The sequence below is a fragment of the Ranitomeya variabilis genome, chromosome 1 (assembly GCF_051348905.1).
Source record: "Ranitomeya variabilis isolate aRanVar5 chromosome 1, aRanVar5.hap1, whole genome shotgun sequence".
NCBI lineage: Eukaryota > Metazoa > Chordata > Amphibia > Anura > Dendrobatidae > Ranitomeya > Ranitomeya variabilis.
In genome coordinates, this window is record NC_135232.1 from 646406854 (window position 1) to 646429047 (window position 22194).

At 42.4% G+C, this 22194-nt stretch overlaps 1 protein-coding gene across 11 annotated transcripts in view; it reads right to left on the bottom strand.

Annotated features, from left to right (window-relative positions):
* Positions 1–22194, bottom strand: part of SIPA1L1 (signal induced proliferation associated 1 like 1) — a 324202-nt gene that overhangs the window by 92906 nt on the left and 209102 nt on the right. For all 11 annotated transcript variants that reach the window (XM_077262132.1, XM_077262085.1, XM_077262067.1 and 8 more), the window contains 4 exons: positions 17103–17291; positions 10455–10629; positions 3081–3184; positions 318–475 (listed from right to left, as the gene is read on the bottom strand). In XM_077262132.1, the coding sequence (XP_077118247.1) occupies positions 318–475; positions 3081–3184; positions 10455–10629; positions 17103–17291 (626 nt within the window). The remainder of the gene's footprint in view (positions 1–317; positions 476–3080; positions 3185–10454; positions 10630–17102; positions 17292–22194) is intronic.

Genomic DNA, 22194 nt, shown 5'->3' on the forward strand with positions numbered 1-22194 from the left:
GCGCGTAACTAAATATTGAATAAATCAACCGCGACGCTTGCAGGAAACTAAAAGATAATTATTTGGCATCTGATCGTTTATTGATCTGCCAAATATAAGAAATATTTCTCATATAGATCCTTTTAGATCTAGAAAAAAACAGCCATTGTGCAGTCAGAACATCTTACAGTCACGTTGTGCACTCGGCAATCAATATAGATTACACATCTGTCATATTTTCTGTGTTTGAGACCGCAAACGGTTAAAAAACTGTGCTCGCTCAAGGGGACTGGCCATGATGCCCCCCTCATTGATTACTGCCTAGACGATAATCATACCTGTAACAGACAGAGTCCGTGCATGGATTGTGCGCTCTTACGACCACAAAGACGTGCTGAAAATGCGAGCGGATGTTCTTGGGACTGAAAGGCTGGGCTCCCGGCTCCTGGAACACTATTGTCACAATATCGTTTCCGATATGCCGCTTCCTCAGCAGCTGCAATTAGAAAGAAAATCACAGCTTTACACATTTCGGGGGAGCGGAGTAGATTGGGCGCTAAAGCGCTGCTGAATAATACATGCATGTGGTTTGCGACAGATGCAAACCAACACCTTTTTTTTCCCCATCCAGGGTTAACTTATATATTGCATAGATTCCCCCTGTTTGTCATTGATTGCAATACCTATAATTTAAGTGAACCCCAAACTAGATCCCGGCATCCACCTCCAAAAAAAATAAATAAATAAATACTGTAAATAAGGAAGGTCTGGGTGTGAAATGATCCAAATCCGGTAAAAATGTCCTTTTTTTATAAAAGCACATTAATCATAGTGTAATAATACCATAATTTGGAATAAAACATTATGGAATAGAATGCAAGTACCTTTTATTCTTGTGATTTAATTTTTTTTTTTTTTTTAAAGGAGGAGGGAAAAAAATAAATAAGGAGGAGCGCAAAAAAAATTAGTAATTTAGCTTTGTCGACTCGACTGTTTATGTGCACACCAATCGTAAAAACAATGGTCCCTGAACCCAGATGGTAAGGAACAATGAATGCTCTCAATCATCCCAGACTGCGGCCCCTGACCTTTCCGATGCCTGGAGGTACAACAGTGCGTGTCCATAAACATAACCTCGGAAAACATGTTCTATTAAATGAATAATGCATTTCCAATTTAACACTGCGTGCCCCCCATCCTCCTCCGCCAGCAGTGGATTCTATTTGTGAACATAAAGCAAGCAGCGGGGTCCCAGACTTCCGTTCCTATGGTAACGCGCGCTGCCAACCACTTTACTGTAGCGCGCTTGTAATTATTTCTCTATGGAGCTGACGGTTTTAACTGCTGTGGGATCTGCATAATTACCTATAATATAGCATTACTTTATTGTCTCTTTCCTATTTGGGATGTTCACGTCTTGCAAATGAGAAATCGCTGGATCATACACGCAATTGGCATCTTCTACTGCACGCTTCAATTACTTAAAGATTAGGATTTATAGTTTTGAGAGAGAAAAAAAAAGTCTATATAAGACCACATTCACACTAGCAGTATTTGGTCAGTATTTTACATCAGTATCTGTAAGCCAAAACCAGGAGTGGGTGATAAATGCAGAAGTGGAGCATATGTTTCTATTATACTTTTCCTCTCATTGTTCCCCTCCTGGTTTTGGCTACAAATACTGATGTGAAATACTGACCAAATCCTGACCGTATGAACATGGCCTTTTTTGGTTTATGCATTCCACATCACACAGGCACTGTCTATAGTGGGGCTCATACGCGCAGATATACCATGCAGATCACAGCTGGTTTAGAGGGGTTGTCCATTACTTTTTAGTCTTACAGGGGTTGTCCAGACCCAAGGGTATAAGTCTGCAGTCTCTCTAAGTGACTGCAGACTTATGAATCCTTACATGCACACAATGAGGATTCTTTGGTGCTGGCGCCGAGAGTGGGTAGTCATGTGGCTGCAAGTATGTGATTTGCATTCTTCCAGCCACATTCTGACTAGACATGTTGCTCAATACACTTACGTCTAGTCGACAAGTGATCACATGTACACAAATCACATACTTGCAGCCGCATGCCGCCACTCCCAGCCTCGGGGGATCCTGACAGTGCGCATATGAGGATTCGCAAGAGTGCAGTCACATAAGAGTGACTGCAGACTTGTAGCCTAAGGAAGCCTTTAAGATAGATCATCAATATAACAGTGGGGGTCCAATACCCCTCCGATCAGCTGTTATCACCTCTTGTTAATAAACAGCGTACAGAGCCAAAACACCACAGTTCTGTGCGCAATTTAGTCACTGCTACCGGGTGCTGCAGATCAGCTCCTATTCTCTTCAATAAGAGGTGATGCGCAGTACCCGGAAGCCGTGACTAAATAGTGTGCAAAGCCGTTGTGTTTAACACTTGTACACTGATTTCACCCGGCTTCTTCCAACAGTGATAACAGCTGATTAGTGGCGCTGCGTCATGGACAGCCCCTTTAAGGTCTTTTTATGTTGTTCTTTGCCATACAGTTTGCACTGTCCAGTCATTAAAGGGAATCTTTCACCAGGTTTTACCATGTAATCAGAGTGCAGCCTAATGTAAGGACAGAGACCCTGATTCCAGTAAGGTTTCTGCTGGAGAAGGCCCATTACGATGCTCTGCTATTTCTCACATCCCTATTAATAAAGTGGGGGTCGAGCATGTGACCCTCCACTTCATTCAAGACAGGGCTCTGTAGAACGCCGCTCTCTTAAGTTGCAGATCCCTGCTCTTGGTGCTGCTGGTGGTCCCAGGGATTTTGACCCCTAACAATCAGAGAATATTGGATAACTTATTATTAATCATCTCTTCCCTAAAATCAGTCAAGGGAATTGATGGGCTTAATATCAGGTATAGAAGACGGGGTCCGAGAAGGGGAACGGTAACACCCAATTGGCAATTTATTATATGATGAGAAGAGATTTTCTACAATTTGTATTTTCTGACGAACACTAAAGCAGAAATGTCTTGAGAGCCGACAGGTCCTAATCCGCCGTCCTGAAACTCTCCCATCAATAATCCAGTATAACATTAATAGTATTATGTGACATACAATGCGCTCACCTGCTGCTTGTTGTTCGGCGTGTACGGCAACATGGTAGAGACATGAAACATTATTTCATAATCCTTATAAGTTGTATAAAGGGAGTGGGTACCGGTTGAATCAGCTGAAAAACAAACAAGCACAAGATCATAAAAAAATGTATCCACGTAAATTAAGGATTTAAATCGAATACTGTCAATTGCCCAAGAAGATTTTAGGAATTCCTCACCCTAGAATGCTATGTGGAGCCATCAGGAACAGAAAAAGAATTTTCAGCCAGGTTCAGTTCCCACCATGAGTTTTTGATGGGGCGTAAGTTTTGCTGCAGCGTCTTACTGTTCCAGCAAATGGATGGGATTTATAGAAATCTCATGACCACTGTGCAGTGTGTAACATGTAAATTTCTCTGGCGAGTTTTATGTGCGGATTTTCCCCATAGACTTGCATTAGGTGCGGAAAATCCAAGATTAAAAACACATGCAATCTGCACACGAATGTACCAATGAAGTTAAGTCAATGCCAAATACCAGAAAGTATCAAAAACGCAATTTATATATATATATATATATATATATATATATATATATATATATATATATATATATATATATATATATATATATATCTGCAAGGAACTTAATTGGTGTAGAGAATCTGCAACATCAAAAACTCTTCAGATGCTCATTGTGGGAACATAGCCTTAATGAAGAAAAAATAAAGTGAAAATTCTATTGGACGGGCAGTGAGTTGGCATCCATATTCCACTATATGAGCCTATTACCGCCTATGGCCACTTATATAGCAGAGGAAGAAAAAGCCAATGGCAGAAGCTTCCACTACTGGGATGACACTGTTTTTCTGGTACTACTGGGAATAGTTTTTTGGTGAACACGTATCACACTTGCTCTACTGATAAATTAAATTAGCAAATTGTCTCTTCAGAGACAGACATCGATTGTTATCGGTGGCGAATATTGTTTTTGCAATACTCGCTGAACGTCACTGGAGTCAATAGGAGTAGAAAAGAATGAATATGTTCGGAATCGATCATCAAACGTAAATTCGGCACAAATAGGGTACCAATATAACAAATTCAGATCCGGCAACTGATTCCGAACATATTCGCTCAACTCTAGTAGCGATCCTATAAGTCAATATTGACCCCTTATTGAGACTTAAGGTACCTTCACACGAAGCGACGCTGCAGCGATAGCGACAACGATGTCGATCGCTGCAGCGTCGCTGTTTGGTCGCTGGAGAGCTGTCACACAGACCGCTCTCCAGCGATCAACTATGCCGAGGTCCCCTGGTAACCAGGGTAAACATCGGGTAACTAAGCGCAGGGCCGCGCTTAGTAACCCGATGTTTACCCTGGTTACCAGCGTAAAATCTAAAAAAAACAAACAGCACATACTTACATTCACGTCCCCCTGCGTCCACTTCCTGACTGACTGAGCGCCGTACAGTGAGAGCAGAGCGGTGACGTCACCGCTGTGCTGCTTTCACTTTCACTTTGCGGCGCTGAGTCAGAGGAGGAAGCAGACTGCAGGGGACGCAATGTGAGTATGTGCTGTTTGTTTTTTTTACATTTTACGCTAGTAACCAGGGTAAACATCGGGTAACTAAGCGCGGCCCTGCGCTTAGTTACCCGATGTTTACCCTGGTTACCAGTGTAAAATATCGCTGGTATCGTTGCTTTTGCTTTCAAACACAACGATACACAGCGATCGGACGACCAAATAAAGTTCTGGACTTTATTCAGCGACCAGCGACATCACAGCAGGATCCTGATCGCTGCTGCGTGTCAAACGAAACGATATCGCTAGCGAGGACGCTGCAACGTCACGGATTGCTAGCGATATCGTTATAATGTCGTTTCGTGTGAAGGTACCTTTAGACCACAGTCAGGGGTCTCTCACCTAGCCAAAACTGATTTCATGCTTTGCACTGAGGAGAGGTAACACCCTGAAACAGGCATCTGCAAACAGATTCTGGTTCGGCTTTTCTCCATGTCATGTAGCAAGGCTCGTTAGAGGGTCGATGTTTACTTTTAGGATTGCTACTTCCAATAAGTGTTCCTAGAGTTTCTGTCTTCTTCCTGTCTGGTGAGACAATCTGCATATGTGAAGAATGAAAAGTACTATAGAATACCAGACTGCCAAGCAATACTGCTTACACTGGCCACTACCTTAGTGAGATTTAAAGAATAATGTAGCAAGCACTAGGTTGTGCACCTGGGGCTCCTAAAGAAATCTTGAGAGTGGAGCAGTATCCTCGGGGTAAGGATGCACACCACATACTCTATCCAGACTGATGCTCCACCGAGCTCCAGATTTACTGACTGCTTGCTTCTATCATAACTCTTTGTTAAAGAAGAACCTGGGCTATGTACCAACCATCGTGCCATGAGTCATCTAGATGTATGGACCTAAAGAACTGTCCTTGAGGAGCTGAATGAAAAGATAAGAAACTGCGCAGTCACATTGTCTACCTCTTTGGCGTTGCATGTCTATGCTGACAGGCAGTATTTTCTAAAGATACCTTTATACCTTTTAAAACCTTTTATGCCTTTTTATACCTTCATGCAACATATAAAAGTTTTGAAGGACGAGCAGAAGTTTATATGAGCAGAACGGTTAATCTGCATATATGAAAAGTGAGGAAACAATCAGAGCTATCTATCAGAGGTTACAGGTCTGGAGCCCGCAGTACTACAGAGGAGCAATCATCTGGAAGCCAGCGGCTGTCACAGCGTAACTGGAACACATGACTGGAAATAACGCGGCAATTTTACTCTGATTTTCCAAAAATGGGAGAGAAAAACATGTGAACATGGCCTTAAGAGTGCAGGAAAGTTTAGCTTTTAAAAGGATCATCCAGGACTTTATAAAAGATTCATCAAGTATATCAGATCGGAATGGGGTAACCCTGACAAATCACTTTGAGGCACTGTGTATATAGCCATACAGGTCATAAAAAGTTTAATAACACAATACCTTGATATCTGCTTTCAGAGGTCTTATTCCAGAGAAATCCAAGTTTTCTTTAATATGTAAATGAGCTGTTAAGATCTATGGGTCGGACATAGATCTCCACAATAATCTGCCTCCAGAACTCATTATAAATTAAAACAGGCGTTACCATGTAATGACTGACAGTCTGCTCTCCTGATCTACATGTCTCACACTTGTAACGCCTCCTTTCACTAATAATGAGCTCTGGAGAGAAAAAACGGCCATACTTGCAATACCATGTCCTGCACAAACAGGACGCAGCGTGTCCGCCAAGATAAAAGCAGGGGCAGCACAGGTGCAAAATACTGAAAACAAGCCACTTACTAACCTACCAAACATTACAATACACAAAACATTATTTTCCTCTTTCAGTGAATGCTTTGAATTTAGAGAAGGGTTTAGTGTAGGACTCGCAAATAAATGAGGACCCGTGAAGTGGGTTGCGAGCTTGGATATTTTGGCCAAAATAATGACAAATACCTAATTCATTATTTACATCTTTTTCTGCCCAATTGTTTTTCAGGGTACAAGCCAGGTCTTTCCAGTGGTGGGGTGTCTAGCCTGTGGGTGCATATAGGGTATTGGTAGCCCACCTGATGTAATAGGAGGGGCATCGGTAATAGGCTGCTTTACGGATAGAGGTGCATCTCACGCAATGGTGTGAACGACACCCAATGCAGACATGTGTGCACTTGAAATACTATCCGCCCCACGGATGTTTGGTGGGTTAGTATGTGGCTTGTTTTTAGTATTTTGCACCTGTGTTGCCCCTGATTTTATCTTGGGGGATCCGCTGCATCCTGTTTGTGCATTGATGTCTGGACATGGTATTGCAAGTATGGCTGTTTTTTTCTCTCCCAGTGATATTGTTAATTTTCTTTTCCTCTTTCAGTGAATTTTTTTTATAATGAGCTCTGGAAGGGAGATCTATGTCCGGCCCATAGATCTTAACAGCTCATTTAAATATTATGAAAAACTTGGATTTCTCTGGAATAAGACATCAGATTGCAGATAGTATCATGTTATTCAGTTCCTTATGATTTATATGCCTGTATAGGCAACTTAGGATGGTGGATCCCACTGACAAATTCCCTTTAATCCTATTTTTTTATTGGACAAAGCTACAGTGATTCATCAAACATAACACAAGCAACCATGAAAAAGTGCAGAGTTGGGGGATGCACAGCTCACCGGACCACCACAAACACCTCTCATCCAATTGATCGGTTGGACTCTCACCAATCTAGTATTGGTGGCTATTCATTTTTAATTCATAGCCTCCCTTGCCATTAATTTTAGATGGCGGTCAGCAAAATTATGGCTCAGCCAATTTGGTTGGCAGCGAACTCGCCCACTCCTATATATACAGCAGAGCTCACTCTCTGTGTTTTTTATGAGACGGCCACTGCCAAACTAAACTCCTCTGGTAACCGATATCTCCCCATCAAACAGAGGGATTGGTAGTATGAAATCGGACATGCTGGATCCTTATCTTCCCTGACATCATCTACTGAGGAAGAGCTGGTGGCCCCTACACATACTAGACTGTCAGCCAAACCATTCAATATTGTCCGCCATAAGTCTAGAGTGTACAGTCCATGATCAACCCGAAGATTTACTGTTCATTTCAGTAGCCACAACCATGGTTTTTTTTTTTTAAATTGTCAATTAAGGTCTTGTTTTTGCATTATGCGTCCGAACCATTTGGGATTCATATTAAGTTTAGCGTTAACTTATTTTTATTTTTTTAAACTTGCCCAACCTTATTTTACAACTTTATCCTTTTTTCTATCTAACTAGGAAACCTTTGCCAAACGGAGGACAAAGGATGCCCGCTGCCTCCGTGTGCCATTGATGACACAGTCGCTATTGACCACATCTAATAGGTATGAAAGACGGAGATTAGAGTCTCTTCTACATGTGCTAAAATATGTACAGATCAATGGGTTTATTTACTCCATTTTGTTGGAAAATACTGTACATTGCTGCAGGCGTCTGGTGCAAAATGTTGTCCCAAATCAGACAATATAATGATATGTATAACCAGGGCTGTGGAGTTGGGGCCCATTTTGGTGGAGTCAGAGTCAGTGTCATGCCAATTGAGGAGCCAGAGTCGGAGTTGGAGGTTTGGATTACAGACCACACAGCCCTGTCAGGACTGTGGGGTCAGAGTCGGAGCCCATTTTGGTGGAGTCGGTGTCATGGAAATTGAGGAGTCGGTGTCGGTAGTTTGGCTTACCGACTCCACAGCCCTGGCAGGGCTGTAGAGTCAGGAGTCGGAGCCCGAGGCCATTTTGGTGGAGTGGGAGTCTTGGAAATTGAGGAGTCTGAAGCTTGGCATACCGACTCCGCAGCCCTGTGTATAACGGATCAATAGTATATTATAAAGAATGTGTTCTGGTTTCTTTACTGCCTAAAAAATGCAGATTATTTTTACAGGTTCATGAAAAATGGACAGTATGGAAGGTTGGGTGAAAATAGTCTGACTTGCTTTTGTGTCAGACAATTAATATCCACTTCGTTACAATGTGTCTACATTTTACAGCTGCTGCGTTTTGTTGCCAGGAAAAGGCAAATGAAAATATGGTCGCCTAATGCTGAACTGTTCCAAATGTGAGCTGACCCGTGCCTAAAACGTTTGCTGCAAAAAAAAGAAACCAGCCCCGCAATCATTTCAGGTTCCCAACGCGCTGAATCGACAGAGCAGAATGCCAGAGAATACTTTCTGGAACAATGAATCACACATTTTTTTTTTACGTGGTCTAGAGTTTGTAGACGGATGGGTGTTTTTTTTTTTAAGTGGTCTAGAGTTTGTAGACAGATGGGTGTTTTTTTTTTAAGTGGTCTAGAGTTTGTAGACAGATGGGTGGGCTTTATCATCCGTTCCTTATGAGTCAGGTGGAGCTGGTATTGTACAGGAATAAGAGGCTAGTAGATGAGCACAGTTATCTGTGTAACGGAGGTGGGATAAGAAAGGGTTAAAAGGAGAGAAAGCTTTCCGGAGGGGGTGTGTGGTATTTACCCCTTCTTCAGTTTGGCTTTTTAAACATGGGCTTCCTTGTAATATTTATTTAAGCAATTGTTTTGTAAATAACGAGAAATCTCTTAGACCCCATTCCCACCACCTTTTTGCAACTTTTGAAAAACTTTTGAAAATAAAACAAAACTGATTCAAACAGATGCATTGTCAAGAGGATCTTTCACCAAAGTTTTTATGCTGAGCTGATACAATAGTGGCTGCAGAGCGGGAATAAAACTTTTTTTTTAATTTTTTTTAATCTGCCTCTTCAATGTGGAGATATTAGCAAAGTATTGGTACCTAATGAGTTAACACCCATTTGCACTTAACGGGGTTGTCCACTACTCTGAAAACCCCTTCTTAATCCGTATTTTCCCCCAAAAAACAAATTAATAACATTTATACGACCCTCCGAAGGCGGAGAGTGAAGCCAGCGCGGCACATAATGTCATAATGTCACGTGATCCCCGGAAGAGCCAGCGCCGACACCAAAGGGGACTATAATAAGTGTTATTATTTTACTGGGGGCAAACATATGGACTGAGAAGGGGTTGTCTGAGTAGTGGAGAACCCCTTTAAGTCCAAGTTGCTGTCTGTTAACTCATTAGGTACCAATACTTTGATTGCTAATCTCTCTGCCACAGAAAGGCAAAATTTTAAAAAATAAATGTTTTATTTCGCCCTGCAGGCACTATATCATGTGTCCAGTTTAACATGGAAAATGTGGTGAAGGGATCTATTTAAAGCAAGAATACCCATCTTTTAACATATGTTGCATTCATTTGAGACAACACATAACAGTTAGCATTTGTCTTCCACTGACTGCAATGTTATAAAAAAAACTTTTTTTTTTTTTATTTAAGAAACCCAGAATCCTGAAGAAACAACCAAAAAAAAGGCGCAAAATGGATATGTGCACAAACATGATACCAGCTTGACATACGTTTTTTCATGCAAGCACAAACGTATCTGTCTTAATAGCTTTTTCTTTTTTTACAGTGCAAATAGATACGACAAGTCCACCACAAAAATGTGGTATGAAACAGGCCAAACCTACTTCTCCAATCACAAATCTCACACCCAACTATGCCAATATAGCCAACGCAACGAAACAGAAGAATGGCAATGTGGAAAAGCAACAGAACCGCTAGACTTTTGGGCTATCATGAGAACTTTCAAAGCTGGGAGTGCTCATTAAATCATGTAATTGATCTTATATTCTAAGACGACAATAACAATGAAATTCCGTATTACTAGTTTTAGATCAAGTCTGTCCCACAATATCGAAGGACAGGTACAGTACATTTGTAGGCAGCCATATTCGGGTCACACCAAATACGGAACACGAGTTGGTTTCTTACTTTTAGTATCGAGTTGCGCTCTGTACTTCTCGAATCCTTTAAGTCGGACTCGTTCCCCCAAGAGCTGAAGGAATTCTTCGAAGGCTGGCCCGGCTGACTCATTGTTATACATTTCTTCTTCTGTGCTCTGACCCGCTTTGCAGTACATGATGCCGACTTTCAGCTGGTAACTTAGCTGTAATGGGAAAAAGCTATTAATTGACAGGATCTACTGAGGAATGTACCCTTTTTCATTTTAAAAGTGAATTTCAGGCCTATACATAAATACCAGACATATATAGTGAACCAAATCAGTGGTGGGGGTGTGATTAAACAGATTAGCTGGACTGCCTGACATGTGAAACCTAGTCCTGCAGTGGTAAACTCCTGCTGATTTAACAATGACTGTATTGAAACTACAGCACACAGCCTAGTAAGTAACACATCATTGGAATTAGGATCTCTGCCCCTACATAATGCTGCTCTTGGATTCAATGGCAAAAACCTGCTGATAGATTTCCTGTAAGTAATGTGGCAAAAAACAATTTTATCCTACACCAGATTTATCAATATGGCAGATGAACGCCCCCCTGGCGAGTCTGGTGCACGGGATAGGGACGTTATTGCACCTCCAATGCCATGTGCCGTACACAGTCATTGTATTTAAGGTCATAATTAAAAGGGGCAGACAATACTTGGAGAACCCCTTCTGAATCCCTATGTTTCCCCCCAGTACAATAATTACACTAATACACCCCTCAGGTGACACAGCTGTCCCAGTGGTGTCTCCCGGGATTCTCGTGACATTATTATGTCACACAACCCCTGTGGCCAATTAGCACTTGCTTCACTCTCCTCTCCTATGGACATAATTGGGATCTGGAGGAAGTGAGAGCTTCGGCTGTTCACTTGCTTCCTCCAGATGTCTTGACTCATTTTAAGGAAGGGAGAGTGAGGCCTGTGCTGATTGGCTGCAGGGATTGCATAATAATGTCATGAGAGCCCTGGGAGTATCAATGCCAACACCACTGGAACGGCATTGGAGGGGAGTATAAGCGTTATTATTTTACTGGGGGAAACAGAGATTCAGAAGGCGTAGTCTGAGTAGTGGATAACCCCCTTTAGGCTTTATAAATATATTCGGATGAAAAAAAAATAATGACAGCAGAACTCTAAACTTTAAACCTTAGATTTCTTCAGTTTCCTAGATCTAACTAGAGGAAACCAGGGAATGGAAATTGGGAAGGGGTCCTCTGTCATTTTCCACTCCAACCATGTAGATTGGCCTGCACATAAAACCGTCTCTATTTATGCTACGAGCCCTTGGCAGCCATAGCGTGGTACGTCTGTATGTGCTGAAGTGCTTGTTTATACGGAAAGATTTACATCTCACAGTCAAGAACATGTTCTTCAAAGTCAGATATTACCACATTAACGGAACAGATTTGGCAATGAAGTTTATGTTTTATGTGGAAACCACCAAGAACAAAAAAGGAGGGTATACAAACAAAAGCTTCATTGTAATTTCATTACGAACATAACTGGCATGGTGGTGGTGACTCTGGGTTGGGCAGATGCCCGAAGAACGTTACCTACCTGCGGGCATGGTGCTAACTGCAAAGCGGATGTAGGGGGGATAATGTATGGGGCCGTTTTCCATGGGATGGTCAATGTGAACCATTCTATGCGGTGACCGTTTGGGGAAGATCCTCTCCTATGCCGGCGGGCTCTGCCCCTTTACACAACATGAAGTCAATAAAGACCAGATTCAATATGTCTGGTGTTGATTATTAAAGTCCATTAAACATCTTTTTGCATGAATTGGAACACCCATCGAGACACCCAAAAATGAGTGTCTAATCTGTTAGAGTTACACATACACACAGAAAAGGTTTGTGGAAAGCGTTCACAGAAGAATGGGGGCTGGTGCAGGCGCCAAAAGGGGCCCAACTCCATATTTCAGACCCAACTCCATATTTCAGACCCATAATAATACATCGAGAATAGGGTAGATCCAGGTCAGGAGCACAAAATGTTTACATTTTACTAAAAGTCATTTACATCTCTACTCAACATTCAGGAGTCTGGCGTCAGGTTTCCTTGGCATGCAAATTGCAGAAAATGTAAATCCATGATGAGATAGGACAGATCCATAAATGCTCTGGTCTACGGTGCCATCTACGTAGCTGGAATTCGCACATACGCATTATATTGGCTGTGCACATCTCAAGGCACAGGGGCCGGGAGTATGTGGGGAGGTTGACAGGTCACTATGTGACTGCAGATTTGTGGATCCTCACATTGCGCACACTGTGTGTTGTGTGAGTATTTTCCAGTATCAGCACTGGTAACGATGGTTGTATGCGATTTTCATACTTCCGGACACATTCCAACTAGACTGTATCCAGCTTCCCAAGTGTACTGAGCAAGGCGGCACCCATCAAATCGAAATATGGCTGCAGCCTGATGTAGAGATCCGATTCCAGCCATGTATCACTTAGTTTACTGGTTGCAGCAGTTGTGACAGAATCACAGTTTTCCGCTGAGCTCTGTATAACCCCACTCACACCACTGATTGACAGAAAGCTGCTAATCAGTCGCGGGGGTGTGATTGGACCAGGAGGCACAAGACAACTAGTCCTGTTGTGATAATCTCCTGCTGATAAAACACTGATTTTATTCGTAAGGCTGTGTGCCCACGTTGCGTTTTTTAAGCGTTTCCATGGCGTTTTTCCACTGCGGAAACGGTTAAAAAAAAGCTAACAAAATGCATCCCATTAATTTTAATTGCATTCCGCAATTGCTGTGTCCATGCTACGTGTTTTTTCCGCAGCGTAATCGCATCGGGGTAAAATACGAAGCATGTTCATTTTTTTTGCAGAATCGCCGCCATAGACTTGTATTGAAATGCTTGAAAAAGGCCAATATTAAAAATGTTTGCGGATTTCAAGCGCATTTGCTGCGGTTTTGTATATCAAAACTACAGCAAATAGGAAGTGGCATCATGGGCATCCCATCATGCCATCCCATAATCCAGGAAGACGAGAATCCCAGATCATTTCCGTCTTCCTGGATGATGGCTGGTATGGACTGGTATGATTTTTTTGTCCCAACTTTATTTGTGCTCAAAAACGCTTAAAAAACGCTTAGAAAAAAACGCATGAAAAACGCGTCAAAAACACATCCGGTTTTCCTGGCAAGGGTGTGCGGTTTTGATGAGGACAAATCTGCTTCTATTCTGCAACATGGGCACATAGCCTAAAACGCAGGCCAGTAAGTGACATATCCCTGGAATCGGTCTTGGCGCCTACATTCTGCTGCCCTCAGATTACATAGCAAACACAGGTTTACAGATTCCCTCTAAAGCCATGGTTTTGTACAGGGGCAGGTGAAGATTTTTATTCTAAGGGAATATTATTACAGCTACGTTTTAAGCTGCTAATCACATATCATTTCTTGTAATACAGGGCATTTGAAACTGAGGGTGTGTTGCTTTAAACATGATCTGATTTCTGTAATCTCTTCTTCACATTACAAAAGAATGCTTTCAGCCTCTGCATGAATAGAATTGCATTTGCTATCAGAGCAATAAAAGAAGATATTTGCAGGTGTCCCTGAAACTGAATAGATCTGACTCATAGCATTAGGGATACATTGTAACCCTGCAATGAAGTATACATAAGACAGTGCATAAAGAATCTCAAAGAAGGTCTACATGTAACAAAGCAGCAAAAACAAGAATGCAGCAGTTATACAAGGATGAGAACCGCATACAATCCTATGCAGAACACAATGTTTTATTTCTTTAGTTGCCAACTTTGTTATAATGCTAACATTATGCAACCCATGTGAAAGTTGCTAAATCGACACCTATTAACTTATAACACATGGACTGTGATTAAAAGCATCAAAAACAAAGGAAAACTAACAAAACAAAAGATAAACTACCATACTTAAGAAATCCCCTACTGTATCTACTAAATAATTGTCTAAGGGTCACTTCCGTCTTTCTGTCTGTCCTTCTGTCTGTCAGGGATATTCATTGGTCGCGGCCTCTGTCTGTCATGGAATCCAAGTCGCTGATTGGTCGTGGCAAAACGCCCACGACCATCGCCACGACCAATCAGCGACGGCCACAGTCCGGCGGCAAATGGCCGCTCTTTCCTCCCAGCAGAATGCGTATGCAGCATCAATAGTAAAAAGATCTAATGTTACAAATAAGAATAATAATAATTAAAAAAAAAAGGTTATTCTTACCTTCCGTCGCGGCTGTCCTCAGCAGTGCAAGCGGCAGGTTCCGGTGCCAAGGATGCTATGCGAGAAGGACCTTCCATGACGTCACGGTCATGTGACCGCAACGTCATCACAGGTCCTGCGCTCATACCAACCCTGGGACCGGAAGCTGCCGCATGCACCGCACACAGGGCCAAGACTTCAAGGAGCCTTCGGATGGTGAGTATATGTTTATTTTTTATTTTAAGTCTTTTAACCACGCATATAGTGCCCACATTGCTATATACTACGTGGGCTGTGTTACATACTGCGTGGGCTCTGTTATATACTACATCTCTGTGCTATATACTAACGTGGTTATGTTATATACTGCGTGGGCTATGTTATATATTACGTGGCCAGTGTTACATACTGCGAGGGCTGTGCTATATACTGCGTGGCTGCTACGTACTGCGTGGGCTGTGCTATATACTGCGTGGCTGCTATGTACTACGTGGGCTGTGCTATATATTACGTGGCCAGTGTGATATACTGCGTGGGCTGTGCTATATATTACGTGGCCAGTGTTATATACTGAGTGGGCTGTGCTATATACTGCGCGGCTGCTATATACTGCGTGGGCTGTGCTATATATTACGTGGCCAGTGTTATATACTACGTCACCTGTGTTATATACTGCGTGGCTGGTATATACTGCGTGGACTGTGTTATATAGTACGTGGGCTGTGTTATATACTGCGCGGCCTGTATTAACGCAGCGGGTATTCTACAATATTTATGTATGTATGTATATAGCAGCCACATAGTATATAGCACAGGCCACGTAGTATTTGTCTGCTATATACTACATGGCTCCTATATACTACGTGGCCTGTGCTATATACTTTGTGGCCGCTATATACATACATACATATTCTAGAATACCCGATGCGTTAGAATCAGGCCACCATCTAGTGAATGTATAAGTAAACGACGCATGAAAAGCAGCATTAAGCATTCATTGCAGTCGACAAGCGGGTAAATATCAGTACAACATGGGGCTGCAATTTCAGCTTGTTTCATTGTGTAGCAGCTGCTACTGAGTACTGCAGAACAGCTCTTATTCACAAGCTCTGCAATGGTTGATACACATGGAATGGAGCTGTGCAGCGCACTGAAGCTCTGTTCAATGTGATTACATGTGGCTGTCGCTGGAGCTTTTAACAGCTGGTCAGTTGGGATGCTGGGTGGATACCACCACCAACCTGCTATTTATGATCTATCCACCTTCTGTAAAGCTGGAAATAACAATTTATTACTGTGCCGACACAGACCACCCTCTGCCACAGACTGCAGGGGGAGCCCACAATCAGGAACTTTTTTTTGTCTGGCATGAAGCATCCTCATTAACTTAAAACTTCAAAAACAGATAAAAAAAAAAAAACAAGACGAAGTTCTCCAACCCAGGTATCATTTTAATCGGTGTAACAGCACCAATCTGACAATGCTGGCTCTGACGGGATAATGTGGGATATTAGGGGTAGTAATCCGGTGGCTCTGACAAGATGATGTGGGATATTAGTGGTAGTAGTCCGGTGGCTCTGGCTGATGGGATGATGTGGGATATTAGTGGTAGTAGTCCGGTGGCTCTGGCTGACGGGATGATGTGGGATATTAGGGGTAGTAGTCCGGTGACTCTCGCTGACGGGATGATGTGGGATATTAGGGTACTATGCCCGGGCAACGCCGGGCTCTTCTGCTAGTACGTAGTATAGGTAACCAATGTCTTGTCATCATACAACCCCTTCATAACTGCTTCAAACCAGACATTCACTTTGTGTTAGGATGACCAATAGCGAAGCTCCGTAGGTTTCTAGGTACAGTTCACTACAGCTGGGTTGGTGTTAACTGCTGCTGCATCCTTCATTCCTAATGTCGGACTATTCCTCAATTAACTGCTATATCATAGAACTATCACCATATCTTACAGCTTTTGACAATCTACTGAAAGGTAAATCTCAGATGTCCTGCAAGTACCATAGTTGTTTAGCAATATAGTTGTATTGCAGTTACCTTCAGAAGACATGGATCCTGTGGCGGAAGGGACAACGAGGCAGGAGCTCACGTGGCTGGGAGTTAACTCCTTACTTCCCTTCCCATAGTTTACAAATTTAGAGTTGGTCCAGACTGCAACCACTCACCCCTACTCCTGTATGGCTTTTTGGATTTGTGGCACCTAAATCTGCTTTCCAATCTCTGCCTACGTTCCACAAGAAGGCGACTGTGTGGAGATCAGAGTAGAAGGGACTGGCACTGAGACTTTGAGGACTTGTTTACTTAGGTAGAACATCAAAGGCATCTTTTAAAGGTTTTTTTTGGGTGGCTATAGCAGTCCTTCTTTAAATATATATGGCCAGGCCCCAGGGGCAATACAATGACTTCACACAAATCACCTACCCCTTGTTCATCCAGTTTCATGAGCTGCTCAGTAACTTTCGGGGTGTTGAAGGCCAGTCGTAGACCTTGGACGTTCAGCTCAGGAATAATATGCTCGAGCACCTCTTTAAGCGGAAGCCCTCTTGCTGTGCCGTGTTTAGCAGTTGACGGAATTGCATCTTCAAGCACTGATCCGCGTAAAGTCATAAGCTAAGGATAGAGGAGAAACTACAACTCAGATAACTTCTTAACAGGTCGTACAAGCACTTACTACAAGGACATTTAATATTAATGCATAAGCCATCAAGTCACAGCCCTTCACTTTCTGATTTACGGTTCTGTACCGATAAATTAATCATACGTTGCTTTAACACTCCATGGAAGACCAAGCTGGAAACCCCAGATACAAATCACCCAGATTAAGGCCACGTTCACACGCTGCGGGTTCCTCTGCGGGTTAATCCCGCAGCGGAATTGAAAATCTGCAGGGCAAAACCGCTGCGGTTATCCCTGCAGATTTATCGCGGTTTGTTCCGCGGTTTCCGCTGCGGGATTACTGCTGTACTATTGATGCTGCATATGCAGCAATATGCAGCATCAATAGTAATGTAAAAAATAATAAAAATTGGCTATACTCACCCTCTGATGTCCCGATCTCCCCGGCGCTGCAAGCGGCTGTGCCGACAAGGACCTTCGTGACGTCACGGTCATGTGACCGCGGCGTCATCATGGTCATGTGACCGCGACGTCACCACAGGTCCTGTTCGGCACAGCAACTGAGACCGGACACCGCGGGCAGCGCTGAGTAAAGCATTATTTTTTATTTTAATTCTTTTTTTTACACCCAAATATGGTTCCCAGGGCCTGGAGGAGAGTCTCCTCTCCTCCACCCCGGGTACCATCGGCACATTATCCACTTAACTTCCCGCAACGTGGGCACAGCCCCATGCGGGAAGTTAGCGGTTCAATGCATTCCTATGGGTGCAGAATCGCTGCGATTCTGCACCAAGAAGTGACATGGTCCTTCTTTTTTTTCTGCAGAAAATCCGCGCGGATTTTCCACAGAAAAAAAGGATCGTCGGCACAGCGGGTTTTGTTTTCCATTAGGTTACATTGCACTGTAACCTACATGGAAAAAGGATACGGACCCGCAGCTGCAAAACAGCTGCGGGTCCGCAGCAAAACCCGCAGCGTGTGAACATAGCCTAACAGTGCAAGTATCCCATGAGCCATTTGAACTAAAACTTGACACATTACACTGCAGAATAGAATAAAACACTTAATCCTCAATTTATTAAAATATTACATTTATTAAAAGATAACGATATTAGGGCAATGATAGTAAATATACAGGTCAAGACAAAACCATGTTTTACAACATTTGTTAGGCTTGAATCTAGTAGGTAATGATTTCAGGGCAGCTTTTCTAGTGGAAAATTAATAGCTTAAAGTGGTCATGTTAACAGAAAATGAAATATTCTCCAAACCAAGTTTTTATAAGGAACATGTTGGTTTTCTTTGATTTTGTACACGCCAGTCTTAATTAAGGGGCAAAAATCATTAAAAGGCGTACACCACTTAAAGAAACGCTACTTCAAGTAACATTTGTGGCTTAAAGGGATTATTGAGACTTTTTTTTTCTATGGGGCTAAGCACTTAGCAGGTCATTGCTAACTTCCGGCCTCTATTGCCATTCGACAATCTTTCCTGGCTCAGATCAGTCAGGGACTGCTCCTGCAGGCAGTTCTGCTTGCTGGGATGTCACATAGACAGAGCAGTTCCTTCTCTTCCACTCAGCTCTGGCCTCTATTATGACTTCATCTTGATTGACAGCCAACTCCGCTTGATGCAGAGGGGAGCTGCTGTCAATCTACATGACATCAACAGTGACGCTCCATTGACAGAGCAGAGTGGAAGAGAAGGAGCTGCTCTGTCGATGTGATGTCACAGGAAGGAGAATCGCTGGAAGTAGAGGTCCTTGTCCGTTACAAGTAAAGGAGAGATGATTGCACAGCACAACAGGCAAGAACTACCTGTCGGTCAATGCTTAGCTCCATAGGAAAAGAAATAATTAAGCTGTGGCTAACCTCTTTAAAATTACACCAGCAAAGTGGCAGATGAATGTTTATATAACACAGTCTTCACCATTCACAAAAGGGGATGGTCACAGCTCCCCTCCTCCCCATCCATGTAGAGTGACCTCTGCATAGGACACAAAGCATGCCTAGAAACCACTATAGCATGTAAAACACACTGTAATCAAACAGTACATAAATACAAATACTTTGTTTGATTAACCCTAAGGCACATCTTTCAACTTTGTTTGTTCTTCTAGGTAGTAGACATGACTAGTTCCAAAGAATGTTTGCAATGTTTGTCAATTTGTAAACACATGACTATTGATTTATTATGGGATATTCTAGTTTACAATTTTCATGATTGTTCTCCCATAATGATGGCGATTAAAACAAACAACAGAAAGTAAACGGTGCTTAAAAGAGTCATTGCATTTGGACAAACGTGTAGACGTTGACATTAGCTGTAGCTTTCAACAAATGTCAGCGCTTGTGATGGATGACCTACACGTTCTAGAAATGGAATGTGGCTATATCTGGCTGGAAAAAACTTTTTTCAATGTGCATATCCTATATCTGGTCACATCCGGAACCCAACCCAAAGCATTTCCGGAATGCAAGTAGTAGATGAGAAACAGATCCAACCAAGCTACATTTTATTCAATCTGGTGTTCTAGCAATCGCACATAATCCTGCGGTATGCTACAATGTAAGTGGCTAGAAAAGATTATTCTTAAAAAAATAAGTAAAAAAAAAAAAAAAACAAGTTTGTTTGAAGAAATGTTTTGAGTATGGAGTTATCATTTATACAGATCAAAGGCTGGGGGCATTGGATCTCTGCCTGCCCCCCTTCGAATAAGAATACTGTAAAAATTCATGAGAACACCAGAAAAAAATAGAAAAATAGAAAAGAAATCAAGACATGGAAACGCTAAGCTTTAAAAAAAAAAAAAAAAAGAAAAAAGAAAAAGGTAGCTGACCAATGTCATTTGAAGGAAAGTATGTTTATATGCTGGGCTGTGGAGTCTGTGTCCATTTTGGTGGAGTCGGTATAAAATCGACCGACTCCTATAATAATACCGTAATAAATAATAAATTGGGTACAGTAGTACAATGCAGAATGTGCTGTAAATGTTTTCATAAGAATTTAGGAAAGTTATGAAATGTCCTATAAATGTCTGTTCTGTTCCTGATGTAAGGATCTCTGCTTTTAGTAGAGATGAATCTGTGCTGCACTTTATGTACATGCTCAGTAGTGACCACTGTGGAGTCGTAGATGAGATGAATCTGTGCTGCACTTTATGCACATGTTCAGTAGTGACCAGTGCTGTGGAGTCGTAGATGAGATGAATCTGTGCTGCACTTTATGTACATGCTCAGTAGTGACCAGTGCTGTGGGGACGGAGTCGTGGAGTCTGGAGAACTGAGCAGTCAGTTAGAGGTTTGGCTTATCGACTTTACAGCCCTGCTTATATGATCGCTAATGGGATAAAAATCATTTAATTTATCAAAAATTCCTTTTAATTCCAAAATACTGCCTCTAGGTACGAGCCACTAAGGGACTGACTCGACTCCTAACTTGCCCATTTCTGCCCGTACTTGTATGGAATTCTGCCAGATTACACCTGCAATAACAGTATAAGCCCAAGTCAATTAAATGTAATCTGTCAGTAGAATCAACCCTCCTAAGCTATCTATATGGGAATGTAAATCATAGTAAGCTGAATAAAATGATCTCCATCATCTGGCATCTTATTAAGAAAAACGTGGATTTCTCTGGAATATGTAATTGAGCTCTTAAGAGCTATGATTCGGATCTAGATGTCAGAGAATCTGCCTCCATAGCGAGACATGTAGATCAGGAGAGCAGACTGTCAGTCATCATGTTTCTCACACTAGTAATGTCCCCTTTCATTTATAATAAGCTCTGGAGGCAGATTCTCAGGGAGATCTATGTCCGGCTCATAGATCGTAACAGGTCATTTACATATTAAAAACAAATGTGGATTTCTCTGAAATAAGACATCGGATTGCAGATATCAAGGTATAATTTTATTAAAGTCACTATGACCTGTAAGGCTATATAGAAAATGTAGGAAGGATTGCCCTACTGACAGATTCCCTTTAATTCTGGAATACAAATATGTCCAGTTGGGAAGCAGAAAAAACTGTGAATCAATTTCACAAGTGCTGGTGCAAATTAAAGTGACAGGAGGTGTGCTGGAGAGGAAACCCCCCAAAAAGATTGGTTTTGCAGGTTATGGTCACACAACTCCTCTCTTTCCTTATCCTTCCTGACAGATTCTTTTCTTTTTTTTTTTTGCATTTCGCCCTGGTAGCCCGAGTCAGTATCTGCAGACTACTCAGGTTGCACAGATAGTCCAAGTACTTCAGGTTGTGTAATTGCAAGGTTTGCCGTGTCTGCCAGCAAAGTCTTAAAACAAGAAACACATACCAAGACTCGAGGAGAGCCGGACAGAAACGTAGAGGGCATCGAGCTAGTCGAAAGATCGGAATCTGCTTCGTGTGAGGAGGAACAGGAGGAGGACTGCCCAAGCCCTACAAAATGACTTCCAGCTAGTGATGAGCGAATAACATAGTTGCTCGGGTCTCCTGCAGCACGCTCGGGTGGTCGAGTATTTTGTAGTACTCGGCCATTTCGTTTTCATCGCCTCAGCTGCATGATTTACAGCTGCTAGACAGGCTGAATACATGTGAGGAATGCCTGTTTGTTAGGGAATCCCTACATGTATTCTGGCTGTCTAGCAGCTGTAAATCATGCAGCTGAGGCAACGAAAACTAAATCTCCGAGGATGTCAAAATACTCGGAGATCACCCAAACATACTCGGGGAGACCCAAGCAACAATGCTATTCGCTCATCACTAATTCAGGCAGGTAACTGGCGTAAAATTAGCAGCACAGACTGTCCAGGAATTCAGTGATGTCCTGATCCAGGTCAGGGAAAAGAACCACCAGGACATCACCCAAGCGGCCATCAGGAGCATGGAGAGATGTCAGGCACATGGTGGCCATACAG